The 15,450-nt window shown below is 40.9% G+C and overlaps 1 protein-coding gene across 1 annotated transcript; it reads left to right on the top strand.

Annotated features, from left to right (window-relative positions):
- Nucleotides 1-1,106: 1,106 nt before the first annotated feature.
- On the top strand, nucleotides 1,107-2,042 carry LOC310826715 (olfactory receptor 9G19-like; the record flags this gene model as incomplete). The annotated part of the gene is made up of 1 exon (XM_083701897.1): nucleotides 1,107-2,042. The coding sequence occupies one exon, from the start codon at nucleotides 1,107-1,109 to the stop codon at nucleotides 2,040-2,042; it is 936 nt and encodes a 311-aa protein (XP_083558023.1).
- Between the last annotated feature and the right edge of the window lie 13,408 nt (nucleotides 2,043-15,450).

Here is a 15,450-nt window from a genome sequence, read left to right as displayed (position 1 = left end):
CTGTGCAAACCTCACTGCCACCACACCTCCTCCCCTCTCTAGTGATTCAGTAGGACAGAAGTCAAGCCGACAGGGGAGACATGACATCCACAAATCATGACATCAGCAATGATTGAAGCTTGGAATTGAAAGGGAATACACAAATGGACTAATATTCTTACATTTAATTGCTGAGTCTTTTGGTGCTGTTAGATTAAAGAAGTTGCATCTGCAACACAATGTCATAGTGTATTCCTGCATCCTAGCAAGTGTTTTGAGGGTTCCCGTCTCAATCCAATTGCAATATATTCCTATATATAATTAAAACAATCTGTTTAATCTGAACAAAGATTTAGTTCCATGAATCTGGTCAAACTCTCATAACGTGTAACTGATAGAGCCAGAACTCTATGTATCTCTATGTATCTTCCTATGTCAGTTCTCTGTACTCTAAATGATATTTTCTGATCTCTAGAAATTAGAGCACATTCATAATACATTTGTCTGAACTGCCATAGTCGTTGCACTAGATACTTCGGAATCTTTTTTGCAAAATAACAACAGGAAAGTCAGATTGAAAAACAAACAAACTGAGAAAAGTGTCAGATTAGAAAGTATTTTATACATTGGCCTGAATACAAGCCTCACTTTTTTTCCAAATTCTGACCATGAACAGTTAAAGTGTGGCTTAATTTTGAGACCTTACAAAAAAGGGCTTTTACAATATTGCTGCTGAAACAGATATGCGGTAAAATGGAATGGGTGTGAGTGCCTGCAGAATTTTAAGGGAGCGGCTTATATTCGGGTAATGTCTTGTTTTCTTTTTCCCCATTGAATTTTAAAGGTGCGGCTTATATTCAGGCCAATACGGTATATACACTTTGTAAAAACATGGCTTTGTTCCAGGTGAAAAATCTGAAAGCTCAAAATAATTCTGAAGTGAGTATTAGTGAGAATCTCATTAAACAAGTAATCTCCTCCCTCACCATTTTTAATTGCCCTTGTGAGCTCTCTGATTCAGAACATATTGAGGAAAAGGAGCTTTAATAGGACACCATGGTGCCATTCCAAGTGTTAAGTGTCCTGTGTGTTTTCAGGTACTTCAGCCAATGAATGACAGAAGATTCATGGAAGGAGGAAATCACACCACAGTCACTGAATTCATCCTTTTGGGATTCACAACAAATCCCAAACTGCAACTGGTACTGTTTGTGGTGTTTCTCATCATTTATCTAGCTAGTCTAGCCGGGAACATTGCACTCATTCTTCTAATCTGCAGCAGCTCTCACCTCCATACGCCCATGTATTTCTTCATTGGGAACCTTTCCTTCCTGGATCTGTGGTATTCCTCTGTCTATACACCAAAGATCTTGGTGAACTGCATCTCTGAAGACAAGAGCATTTCCTTTGGTGGTTGTGCCTCCCAATTCTTCTTCTCAGCTGCCCTTGCCTATAGCGAGTGCTACCTTCTGGCAGCTATGGCCTATGATCGTTATGTGGCCATTGCTAAGCCACTGTTGTATGCCACTGCCATGTCCAGAAAGCTGTGCACAGCGCTGGTGGCCCTCTCATATCTAGGGGGGTTCATCAATGCCACTATTGGAACCAGTAAGACCTTCTCGTTGAGCTTCTGTGATGGCAATGTCATTGATGACTTCTTCTGTGATGCACCCCCTCTGATAAAGCTTTCCTGTGATGTGACTGAGAATTACCAGACTATGGTATATTTCCTTCTGACTGTTAACATCATTGCCCCTTCATCCTTCATCCTTGCCTCCTATATCTTTATCCTCGCAGCCATCTTAAGAATCTCCTCCACTGGTGGCAAGTACAAAGCTTTCTCCACCTGTGCTTCCCACCTGACAGCTGTCACCTTATACTATGGCTCCATCCTCTTCATTTACTCACGCCCCAGTTCCAGCTATGCCATTGGGAGTAAAAAATGGGCTTCCACATTCTACACAGTGGTCTTTCCCATGCTGAACCCCCTGATTTATAGCTTAAGGAACAAGGATGTGAAAAAGGCTGTGAAGATGTTGATGACAAGGAGGACAGATTTCTAAATTAAAGAGACTGTAAAGATAACTTGATAGATCAGAAATAAGTGTGTAAGATAGTTTTGTAACCCATATCTGAATGCTGTTATCATCATAACTTCTAATCTAAAATATAAAAAGTCTCATTTGAAGCACTTTTTTGAAAACTCAAATGGTCAACTTCTCAAGTGCACATGACCGATAGCTTTCAATTTTATATGTGTTAGTCTCAAATGGAGGTATCTGTCCCATAGGAAATGTGAGCTGGAGTGCCAACTTGGCCCCACGACTGTGGTTGCCCGGGGCCATGGGTGTCATGCAGCCCTGGCACTGAAATTTATGAGTGCCCATCATAAGGAATTTTGTGGGTGCTCGGACACCCAGGCCTCAGGGAGTTGGCACCTATAAAAGTGAGAAGTAAAGATTCTCTTTTTCACCTTAGCCTTGCAGATCTCCTCAGAACTCTTAGTCAACTACGGTAAGTTATGTGGGAGATAACAACTGTGGAAGGGAGACAGGGTAGAGAATGAAGGGACACCTTTTGCTCCTGTTTAAGGCAGTCACAGAAAGGAACACATCAGGGCATGTATAGGGAGGAATCAGAAATGGTGGAACCCAACACCTCCCAGTCCAAGACATTATGAAAGTATTTGAGACTCCTTAATAAGGATACAGCATCAGCATTGGTGACACAATTAAATAGCATGCATTCCACTGCTGGTGGTTTTGATTAAGCAAAGGATAGGTGTGCAGCAGACTAATCGGAATGTCATGTGTGATTCAATCACTCAAGTTTCTGATCACCTGGGCATGATGTGTGGCCTCTTTGGCAGCAGAATCTCTGACCAGTAGAACCCAGTAGAGGGAGGCCTCTGCCTAGGGCCAAGAGAGGTGTCCTGTTTTGTTTGCATGGTAATGAGAAACTACCTAATTTGCACTTCTTGAAACAAGATGTGAACAGAAACACAGCTCTCCTTCAAAATTCACACTTTTCCCAATTTTGCGATGCTGTTCTTTAGTCAAACAATGTGTAGGAAAAAATGCATTGTATTAGTGTAGCCTTTGCAAAAATGTGTATATTTCTCAAAAGTGAACACTAAAATGGTGATAAAATTTCATGAGGATTTAAATTTTTTAAACAAACATCAACACCAAATTGCAAATTGCTGTGCAAATGTGCAAATGTGGAGACCTGAATTTAAGACTGACAGATTCATCCTTATCTTCCTCCACCTTACACCAACGTCCTTCAGCAGCAAGGACTTGTGATTGTGCTGTAAGTTGGCAACAATAAGTGAAATGAGAGTCAGTGCAGATTAGTAAGAAGTGGTGGTATTTAGGGCAAATAAATTCTAACAATGTATATAGTTATGAAGTCTGAATTGGTTATATGTATCCATTTAGGAAAGAAATCTTGAGTTCACTGTTGTCAGCTCAGTGTTAATGAAATGAAAAATGCAAACTCATTGTATTCTCATTATTATATTTGCAAATATAAACATTAGAATGGATTACTGTTTTAATACTGTATTGGCCCGAATATAAGCTGCACCCGAATATAAGCCACACTTTTAAAATTGGAAGGGGGGGGGAGGAAAAAAGGGGGAAAAATACCCGAATATAAACAGCTCCATTCCTGGCTGATCCTGGCTGCATACTGGGGGAGGGAGGAGCAGTGCTGCGTTGCCAGCATCCTTTCCTCTTCCTCACTCTCTCCTTTCCCGGCCTTGGGGGAGAGGATGGGGGACAACGTGCAGGGCAGGCACCACTTTGCTAGGCTCCTGGCGCTGTTTGCCCCGCGCTCCTGGCTGCATACCATAAGGTCGCAAATATAAGCCGCACTTTAATTTTTCACGGTGCGGGACTTCCAGAGGCGGCGCGAACGGTAATGGCTGCCCTCTTCTAACTAGGAGAGGGAAGCTCCGTTGAAACGGGTCGTCCGCTACGGCGAAGCGGAGACCCACATCGGAAAACCGCAGGCGGCAGAAGCCTGCAGTCTTGGGACCCGGTGGGCGCCAGGAGCTGCCCCCAAAACGTTGAAGGAACCCCGTAAGGGGCTCCGGATCGCGGAGGGGGTAGCGGCGCTGAGGGTCGCTCCGCAATCAACGGAGCGAAGCCGCGAAGCCGTTGCCGGTGAGCGCTGACCTTTCTTCCTGGAATTTATGTTTCGGAAAGCAACAACCCGTGAGTAATAAGGACTTTTAAAAATTTTAAAGTTTTAAAAGCTACGGAATTTGGCTGAAAGCGGATTGACGAAAAAAAAGGAAGTCCGTCTTCCACTGCTACTGAACTTCAAAGCAAAGAGCAGGAAGAGTGGAGGCAGAGAGTGAACTTTTAACCTAATGGATCTGAGCATCCATTGAACCTCCTTTGAAGCAGAATAGGACTGTAAGCATTGGATTTTGCGTTTCTAATTTGGACTGTGACATCTTCTTCTATTGGAATTACAATTTAAGTTAAAAACCCAGGTGCTGGAACTGCCTGAGTAACTGTAGCAGTCAGCCTGCAGATCTGGATACTTTGAATATAAACTTGGAAACAATCTGAAGGGGTCTGGAATTGCTACTTTGAGGCACCATTTGGAATACCAGCAAGCACTATTTGAGACATTGTGTTTATTTAATACCAACTCTGCTAAAATTTATTATTTGAAGGCTCCTGGACATTAATTTTGATTTTATGAACTTTATTGGAATTGATCTCTTCCCGAAAGACTTTTTAAGCTCCCACTAGAGGTTTTGGAATTTACAGCAGTGGCATTGTTTTACTTTCTCTTTCCCGGCCTCCTGTTTGACTGTTACCATCTGGGCCGTCTTTTTTCCATGGGAAATAACTCAGCTTGACCTTGACTTTTAGATAACTTTGGAATGAGTGGTGCAAGAAAAAAGGAGCCTAAAGAAAAGGAATCGAGAGTAAGAACTAGACAAACAACCTTAGCCACAGCCTTACAACCACGTAGATCGTCTGTGCCTATCTTGCTTTCTGAGGGAGAAGCTGCATCCCTGCCAAGGGCAGGGGAAGGAGAAACTGAGGAATTACAATTGGAAGATATGGCCTCAGGAACAACTGCTTCTATTTTAGAGAAAATCTATGAAAAATTGGAATCTTTGGATAAGAGAGTTGAATCCTTGGATAAAAAAGCTGATGAGCAAACATTTAAAATCGACCAAAACACAGAATGTCTAAATAGACTAACTGGACAAGTGGCACAGAATGCACAAGCAATTGGAGAATTGAAGGAGGCTACAGGTGAAAATCGGAAATTGGCTGAGGATACCAGCCAAAGACTTGGAAAGTTAGAAAAAGAGGTGAGACCACTCAGTAAACAGGTAGGAGAACACCAGACCTACCTTTCTATGATTGAATTACGGAACAGGGAGACTAATTTAAGGATAAGGTCGGTCCCAGAAGTGGAAGAAGACAACTTAGCTGAGTTTCTGACCAAAATATTTTCCAAGTTCTGGAACTTAGAGGAAAAAGACTTTAAAATTGTATCAGCATTCAGGCTTGGAAGACTTATAAAGAAAGACAAACCCAGAGACTGTTTGATAACATTGAGATCAAAGGAGGAAAGGGACAAAATTCTGGGCCTGCACTACGGAAAGTCACTGGACATTTTGGACAAAAGAATTGAAATTTACAAGGACATTCCTAAACAACTTTTGGATCTTAGATCTGAGTATTTGGAGCTAGCAAGACTGCTGAGGAGTAACTCAATCATCTTTAGGTGGGACTTCCCTCAAGTATTATCTTTTACTTTCAGAGGGAAGAAGATTAAAATTAGAACATTGGAAGATAGAGATAAATTTCTAAACGTGTACGGAGAGGACCTTCAAAAAGGACTCGAATTACCCTCAGGGCCTGGAGCACCAGAGGCACCGGCACCCTTGGATTCTGAAGACCCAGTGAACAAGGTACCACCCCCAGAAAAATAACCAGATTTATTCAGGATGTCTCTGCAACTGTTGAGTTGGAACATAAATGGCTGTAATATTCCGGAAAAAAGGAGGAAAATTTTTCATATATTAAAAAAGGAACAATTGGACATTATTTGCCTACAAGAAACACATGTGACTAGGCTCCATAGAAAAGTGTTAATAAACAAAAGACTCGGTCAGGAATTTATATCCTCAGACACAGTAAAGAAGAGAGGCGTGGTGATTTATGCAAAAGAGAGCCTGTCACCTAAATTTCTATTTAAAGATGAACATGGAAGAATTTTGGCAATCGAAATACAACACCAAGGAGAGAAGATTCTGTTATTAGGAATTTATGCACCAAATGAAGGAAAATCGGAATTTTATAAGAAGTTGCATGAGACTATGCTGGAGTATCTGGACTATGACAACATCATTATGATGGGAGACATGAATGGAGTCGTATCAACTTACATGGATAAGTCACAAAGCCAAAATGTTACGAAAGATGGCAGACTACCAAATACCTTTTTCGAAATGACAGACAATATGGACTGGATTGACATTTGGAGAACGAAGAACCCCTTGGGAAAAGAAGGAACATTCTTCTCTGAAGCCCAGCTGACTTGGACAAGAATCGACCAAATATGGATAACTAGAGGTCTGGCACCCAAGGTCAGGAAAGTGGAAATCTGCCCAAAGACCTGCTCCGACCATAATGCACTGAAAATGGACATGACACTATTACCAAGCGGTTCCTTTAGATGGAAGATGAATGACAATTTGTTTAGAGATCAGGAGATCATTAAGAAGGCCCAAAAAGTTTTGAAGGATTACTTTGAGATAAACATGAGCACTACGGTGGAAAAAAGAATCATTTGGGACGCAAGCAAAGCCGTGATGAGGGGGTTCTCGATACAACAGAATGCTGTAAAAAAAAGAACACAAAATGAGAGGAAAGACAAGATCCTGGAGAAAATTAAAGAGTTAGAGAAGAAGTTAAGATTGAATCCGAAGTCACAGCCGATTCTGAGAAATTAAACTCCATCAGGCACAATATTCTAAACTGATGAACCAGGAAATAGAATGGAAGATCAAACTAATGAAACAAAAAACTTTTGAATCAGCAAATAAATGTGGGAAACTGCTGGCTTGGCAGTTGAAGAAGAGACAAAAGTTAAATGTAGTCACAAATTTGGAAATTGAAGGAAGAAACATTCAGAACCCCGTGGAGATTAGAAAGTGTTTTCAGAAATATTTCAAAAAATTATATCCTCATGGGCCGCAGAATGAGGCTGAGATTAAACAATTTTTGGAAAAAAAGGGACTTAAAAAACTTTCACAAGAAAATAGATCACTCCTGAACAGCAAAATAACACGACAGGAGATTGAACAAGCCATTCAGAACATGAAATTGGGCAAATCTCCAGGGCCAGACGGCCTGACCTCCAAGTATTATAAGACATTAAAAGATTATTTGATACAACCATTGATGGAGGTCAGTAGCGAAATTATGGAGGGAAAGAAGGCACCGGAATCGTGGAAGGAAGCTTTCATCACATTGATACCAAAATCGGAAATTGAGAAGACACAACTCAAGAACTATCGTCCCATCTCCCTTTTAAATGTGGATTACAAAATATTCACAGATATTTTGGCAAGCAGACTTAAAAGAGTTCTAAACGAAGTAATTCATAAAGATCAGGCAGGCTTTCTCCCAGGTAGACATATGTTTGCCAACACAAGGAACATCATTGACATTTTGGAACTTTTGCAGACAAACATAAATACAAAAGCAGTGTTAATTTTTATAGATGCGGAGAAGGCCTTTGATAATATCTCTTGGAAATTTATGAAGGGAAATTTAAAAGAAATGGGAGTGGGACGGGGTTTTGAGAATGGGATTGATGCAATATACTCAGAACAGAAGGCAAAACTGATAGTTAACAATGTGGTTACAAAAGAGTTTAAAATTGAAAAAGGTACACGACAAGGCTGCCCGATTTCCCCTCTGTTATTTATTTCGGTTCTGGAGGTGCTCTTGAATAGGATTAGAGGGGACCGGTTGGTGCAAGGGATTCAGGTCGGAGCGAAACAATATAAACTTAAAGCTTTTGCAGATGACCTAGTCTTGACTTTGCAGGAGCCAGAATCTAGTACAAAAAGAGTATTACAACTGATTCAAGACTTTGGTCGGGTGGCGGGATTTAAACTAAATAAACAGAAAACTAAGGTGTTGGGGAAAAACTTGACAGATACAGAGTCAGAACGGTTTCAGAGAGAAACAGAACTAACTGTGGTTAAAAAAGTAAAGTACCTAGGGGTAAACATAACAGCAAAAAATCTGAGTCTATTTAAGGATAATTATGAAAAATGTTGGTCTGAAATTAAGAGAGACTTGGACAGTTGGACAAAATTGAAGCTTTCTTTGTTAGGCCGAATTGCTGCTATTAAGATGAATGTATTGCCAAAGATGTTGTTTTTGTTTCAAACATTGCAAATTGTGGACAAGACGGAGTGTTTCCAGAAGTGGCAGAGAGATATCTCTAAATTTGTCTGGCAGGGCAAAAAGCCCAGAATTAAGTTTAAGATATTAACTGACGCGAAAGAAAGAGGGGGCTTCGCCCTGCCAGACTTAAAACTGTACTATGAAGCCGCAGCTTTCTGCTGGCTAAAAGACTGGCTACTTCTTGAAGACACTGACGTGTTGGACTTGGAAGGTTTTAACAATGCATTTGGCTGGCATGCATACTTATGGTATGACAAAGTTAAGATCAATAAGGCCTTTAAGAACCATATTGTCAGGAAAGCAGTATTCAATGTCTGGACAAAATACAAAGACTTATTGGAAAACAAAACTCCGAGGTGGCTGTCCCCTCTGGAAGCCAAGGCCCGAAAAAGACCCAATATGGAGGCCAAATGGCCAAAATATTGGGAAATATTAGAAAAAGACGGTGACAATTGGAAATTGCAGAGTTTGGAGAAAATGGAGGGTAAAGTGCGAGACTGGTTACATTACGCCCAGATTAAAGAAGTTTTTAAAAATGACAAAAAACTAGGGTTCCAGGTGGAGAAATCGAAGTTAGAGACAGAATTGTTAGAACCAAAGACTAAGGTACTATCAAGAATGTATAACTTGCTGTTAAAATGGAACACACAAGACGAAATGGTTAAATCTGCTATGATAAAGTGGGCACAGGATATTGGGCATAACATTATGTTTGAGGACTGGGAAAGGTTGTGGACCACTGGGCTGAACTTCACTGCATGTAATGCTTTGAAGAAAAATGTAATGAAAATGATATATAGATGGTACATGACCCCAGTTAAACTTGCCAAAATATACCATTCGTCTGATAATAAATGTTGGAAGTGTAAAGAAAATGAAGGAACATTCTTTCACCTCTGGTGGACTTGCCCTAAAGTGAAGGCCTTCTGGGAAATGATATATAATGAGTTGAAAAAGGTATTTAAGTATACCTTCACTAAGAAACGAGAGGCCTTCCTCCTGGGTATCGTCGGCCAGAAGGTGTTAAAGAAGGACCGAACATTTTTTATGTACGCAACAACAGCAGCAAGGATACTCATCGCCAAGAATTGGAAGACTCAAGATCTACCCACACTGGAAGAATGGCAGATGCAGCTGATAGACTATATGCAACTGGCAGAGATGACCGGCAGAATCCGAGACCTGGGAGAAGAAAGGATTGAAGAAGATTGGAAGAAATTTAAAATTTATTTACAAAAATATTGTAACTTGATTGAATGTTAAGAAGGATGCTTGATCATAAATAATTGGCCACCACTAAACTAGATTGGAATTTGATGATAAGTGAGATTAAGGAAAAGACAAACCCTCTGGGAGAACTATTAGATTATATTTAAACGAGTGGATATAAGATTGCAAACAAGATGATAATTTGCTTGAAAAAACTTTTTAACAATGTAAGTGGGAGCAGGAGACGTGAGGAAGTCTAAACAAGTTATGAAATTCTGTTATGATATAAGCAATGTTGTTTGTTACTTATGCTTTTCTTTTACAAAAACCTTAATAAATATTTATATAAAAAATAATAATTTTTCACGGTCTGAATTTGGGGGGAAAGTGAGGCTTATATTCAGGCCAATATGGTATATGACCACAGTGGAGAGACTCCTTTGTGAATAAGGATGAAACATTTATTGTTCCTCAACATTGGAAGGAAAGTTGTTATGCTGGAATGGAGAAAGACTACTGTTGACATTTATTGATAATAATCATTGAAGAACCACTTTTAGACTTCTTGTGCGAAAGGAAAAATGAATGAACTGAAATGTCTGGGGAAATATTGCCTAGCAGAAGGAGGAACAGCTGGGTGCCATCCTGGAGTGAAAATATATATATATATATATATATGCAGGTTTTGGTGTCCTCGGGTGTCTTCCCGTGTAAAAGTTGGGGTGTCTAGGCGACGTTTCGACGAGGTCTCACTCGTCATCGAAACGTCGCCTAGACACCCCAACTTTTACACGGGAAGACACCCGAGGACACCAAAACCTGCATATATATATATATATATATATATATATATATATATATCTGATAGACAGATAATCCAAAGTCCTTCTCTCTCTTTGGGAGCAGAAAGGGAAGCCCAATGAGAGCTGGGAGGGTCCACCCCGTTTTGTGTGAGAGAAGGGTTAAGATCTAACCTTGAGAGAGGGCTTTGTGGTTTCTTCATAAGATCCACTTCTCCCAGCTTCCTCACTCAGGTCTCGGTCATAAACACCACATTGGCTCCCCCACCCACTATCAAGTCTTGGATCAGTGAGATCATATTATGAACCAATCTGGCATTCAGCAACAGAACAGCCAGATTGGTGCATATTTTGGTGGTAGAGGAACGAGAAACCTGAGACTCCGTGGGGGCAGAGGCAGAGCTAGCTCACCCGGGGGTGAGGCTAGCCGCCCCAGGGGCAGGGCAAGCGTCCCAGGGGGTGGGGTGGCGATATCATCCCCTCTCAGGGATGACACCCAGGGTGGGCCACACCTATCACACACCCCTTCCTCCGCCACTGCGGGAGGGGGGAAGAGAAAGGTAAACCCAGGGCTTTTCCTACTTGGAACTCACCAGAACTCAGTTCTGGCATCTCTCAGGTGGGTGCCATTGCCATTCTTAGAGAACGAGAGAGGTGTTTGTGGTGAATTCCAGCATCTCTTTTTTCTATCATCATCATCCATGTATTGCACTAGCCAATGGCCATGGCATCATTCACAAAGGGAACAAAGAATAGCAACAATAAGCATAAAAAAACCATAAAAACACCAGGCACCGCAGATACAATGAACCACAATCACTTCTCCTAAAAATTATTTGTTGCATACTATAGAATAGCAAGGGGTTCTCAGGTAGAATGTGCCAGCTTAAATGTCTGAATCACCTTTGCAATTGACCGCTATTTTATCTAGTTCTTTTCTCCGGATCTTCTTAGCTGCTAACGCATATAGTGCTACTTTATAAGTTACGAAGTCGTCAGTATAACTCAGCAGCCATTTCACCCTTTCCACCCTGTTCGAGTGTGTTCCATTCGTGAGCAGGGGTTTTATAAATCGGTCTCTTGGTTCTATATATAGTGGGCAATGGAATAAATAGTGGCACAGGTCCTCTACGCGAGGTTGCCCACACAGACAAAGCCTCTCCTTGTACTGTACTTTGCCGTACCGATCATCGACCAACGCCGAGGGCACTGATTGGAACCGTAATTCTGTAAAAGTGTTTTTTCTAGAAAAATAAAGCACATGCAAGCACCAGGCATTCCCATCATAAGATTCCCTATAATGAAATGCTTTTCTCTTGTTCTCAACATGCTTATCATAATTTTTGTTCATCATTAGGTTTCTGGATGGGTGCAGAATGAATGAATGAATAAATAAATATTTTTCATGAATTCAATATGTCATGATGTAACATGTTATATGGTTGCCTTTTTTATGCTTGCATGGGTTCATTTTTAATGAAGTTGAAAGAGGAGAGCGCAAAATATGGTTTGAAGCTCAACAGCAAAAAACGAAGATCATGGCCACTGGTCCCATCACCTCCTGGCAAAAAGAAGGGGAAGAAATGGAGGCAGTGAGAGATTTTACTTTCTTGGGCTCCGTGATCACCGCAGATGGTGACAGCAGCCACAAAATTAAAAGACTCCTGCTTCTTGGGAGAAAAGCAATGGCAAACCTAGAAAGCATCTTAAAAAGCAGAGACATCAACTTGCCAACGAAGGTCCGTATAGTTAAAGCTATGGTTTTCCCGGTGGTGATGTATGGAAGTGAGAGCTGGACCATAAAGAAGGCTGATTGCCGAAGAATTGATGCTTTTGAATTATGGTGCTGGAGGAGACTCTTGAGAGTCCCATGGACTGCAAGAAGAACAAACCTATCCATTCTTAAGGAAATCAGCCCTGAGTGCTCACTGGAAGGACAGATCCTGAAGCTGAGGCTCCACATCATGAGAAGAGAAGACTCCCTGGAAAAGACCCTGATGTTGGGAAAGATGAAGGGGACAAGGAGAAGGGGACGACAGAGGACGAGTTGGTTGGATAGTTTTCTCGAAGCTACCAGCATGAGTTTGACAAAACTGTGGGAGGCAGTGGAAGACAGGAGTGCCTGGCGTGCTCTGGTCCATGGGGTCACAAAGTCGCACACGACTAAACGACAACAAATGGTTTCATTTATTCAGATATCTCAGTGACATCATGGTGCCCCACATCCTATATGACTGGCCTGTAGTTCTACATGGTTTCACATGCCTCAGGGTGATATCAAGGTGTCTCTGAACTAAAGAGCTAAGATCAACAAAGTGCAAAGGGGCTGGTATGTGAAAATAATATCAAGAAGTTGTGAGCTAAATATTACCTTTGTGTGTGTGTGTGCAAAGTGTAGGTAATTAATTTGACACAAAAAGGGAATGTGCATATTTTAGCTAAAAATATAAAACTCATGAATACTCATTGAAGCTCATAGATAATATGGAATTCTGATGGATGGTTGACTGTGGACATACAAGTTAATGAACTCTAGGGAATATGTTCACAACACTTATTCCTTCTACAAAGAATGTAGTGAGCAAACAAATCTTTACCCAACTACATAATCATATAGCAACCCACCTGAGAGCAACAGGCACCAAATGCAAACCTTTAATTGCACCAGAGCTCTGAAATGCAGTCCCATTGATAGCACCACTGGGGCCGGGGGAGAGAGAGAGAATCAGAACCTTCTGGATAAATATCCACTTGCTCTTTCTAATCAGGACTGTCTGATGTGATGGAACAGAAGAACACTGAGATTAGCTTCATCTGAGGAAATTAAAAATACCATATTGCCCACTGTTATATTCAAAGTAAAATTTGAAAGATGCCTATTGATTTTCTAGTATAACAAGGAACATAGACCCTAGAGCTCTTGGTTCCAGAGCTCAGTATCAGAACAGAGACATTTTCCATAACCTTGCAGTTCTTCCACATGGTACTGCCAAAAGACCATTTAAGCTTATCGCCAAGAGAAAAATGACATTCTCTATCATTGATTGGCCATCAGTGGCCAGGAACAGATAACCAAGTGATCATACCCCAGTACACCTAAATTTGGCTTCCAGTTTCCCTGCAACTTTGTTCTATTTTTATTTATCTTAGTTTGGAAAGCTTTGCAGAGCCTGGAAATAACAAGAAGGGGTCTCCAATTGGATGGGCTTGATAAGGTAAGGAAATGAGGCTTGGGTAGTTGAAAGGGTTGCGTAATTTTGGTGCCAGAATGATTAAGATGGGTATGATTTCAGAATAACAACTGAAAACCTCTAGATATATTTTTTAAAATTCCATCTGATTAAAGGATTACCTTAGAAAAGGGTTCAACAACAACAACAACAACAGGGGCTCCCTTCCTCTGTTCTCTGTCTTGTTCTCACATGCTTGTCTTGCCTGCAGCATTAGGTGGTGATTTGCAGCTAAGCATGAGTCATCATGGAGGAAAGAGCATAGGCTGAACTTCCATATCATCTCAAATAAGATTAGCCAAATACATCAAGGGAGATTGGCATGTAGGTTTTTCACTTACGCTGCTGCTGCTGCTGCTGGTGGTGCAAACACAAGGATGGCATTCAAGCCTTCTTTGAACTGGTCATGTGTGTCTTGATGTGGCAGGGGATGATCATCCCCATCTGGAACCACCAGGTGTCTGCAAAATACATACATAGGGCTGCACAGCCCTGCCGATCTCTGTCCAGATGAGTTGCTGCAGCATACCAGGATAGAGAGGGGAAGGGGTGTGATGCTGCTGACTTGGTACATTGGGAATGGGCCAGCAGAGCACCACATTGACTTCACAGGTGCATTTGCACTGTGCAAACCTCACTGCCACCACACCTCCTCCCTCTCTAGTGACTCAGTAGGACAGAAGTCAAGCCGACAGGGCAGACATGACATCCACTTCTAGCATTATGTTAATGGCTCACGACCATCACCTTTAAATAAAGTTAATTCACAAATCATGACATCAGGAATGATTGAAGCTTGGAACTGAACGGGAATATACAAATGGGCTAATCTTCTTACATTTAATTGCTGAGGCTTTTGGTGCTGTTTGATTAAAGAAGTTGCATCTGCAACACAATGTCATAGTGTATTCTTGTATCCTAGCAAGTGTTTTGAGGGTTCCCATCTCAATCCAATTGCAATATATTCCTATATATAATAAAAACAATCTGTTTAATCTGAACAAAGATTTAGTTCCATGAATCTGGTCAAACTCTCATAACAGGTAACTGATAGAGCCAGAACTCTATGTATCTCTATGTATCTTCCTATGTCAGTTCTCTGTACTCTAAATGATATTTCATGATCTCTAGAAATTAGAGCACATTTAATATACATTTTTCTGAACTGCCATAGTTTGGAAACATTTTTGCAAAATAACAAGAAAGTCAGATTGAAAAACAAACAAACTAAGAAAAGTGTCAGATTAGAAATATTTTATCACAGTGGCCTGAATACAAGCCTCACTTTTTTCCAAATTCTGACTGTGAACAGTTAAAGTATGGCTTAATTTTGTTAATTTACAAAAATGGGCTTTTACAATATTGCTGCTGAAACAGTCATGCGGTAAAATGGAATGGGTGTGAGTGCCTACAGAATTTTAAGGGAGTGGCTTATATTCAGGTATTGTCTTGTTTTTTTCTCTCCCCCGCCCCCTTGAATTCTAAAGGTGTGGCTTATATTCAGGCCAATAAGGTATATAGACTTAGTAAAAACATGGCTTTGTTCCGGGTGAGAAATCTGAAAGCTCAAAATAATTCTGAAGTGAGTATTAGTGAGAATCCCATTAAACAAGTAATCTCCTCCCTCCCCATTTTTAATTGCCCTTGTGAGCTCTCTGACTCAGAACATATTGAGGAAAAGGAGCTTTAATAGGACACCATGGTGCCATTCCAAGTGTTAAGTGTCCTGTGTGTTTTCAGGTACTTCAGCCAATGATTGACAGAAGATTC

The sequence above is a fragment of the Podarcis gaigeae genome (genome assembly GCF_964106915.1).
Source record: "Podarcis gaigeae genome assembly, chromosome: 1".
Taxonomy (NCBI): domain Eukaryota; kingdom Metazoa; phylum Chordata; class Lepidosauria; order Squamata; family Lacertidae; genus Podarcis; species Podarcis gaigeae.
This window is presented reverse-complemented; position numbering and strand designations above follow the sequence as displayed.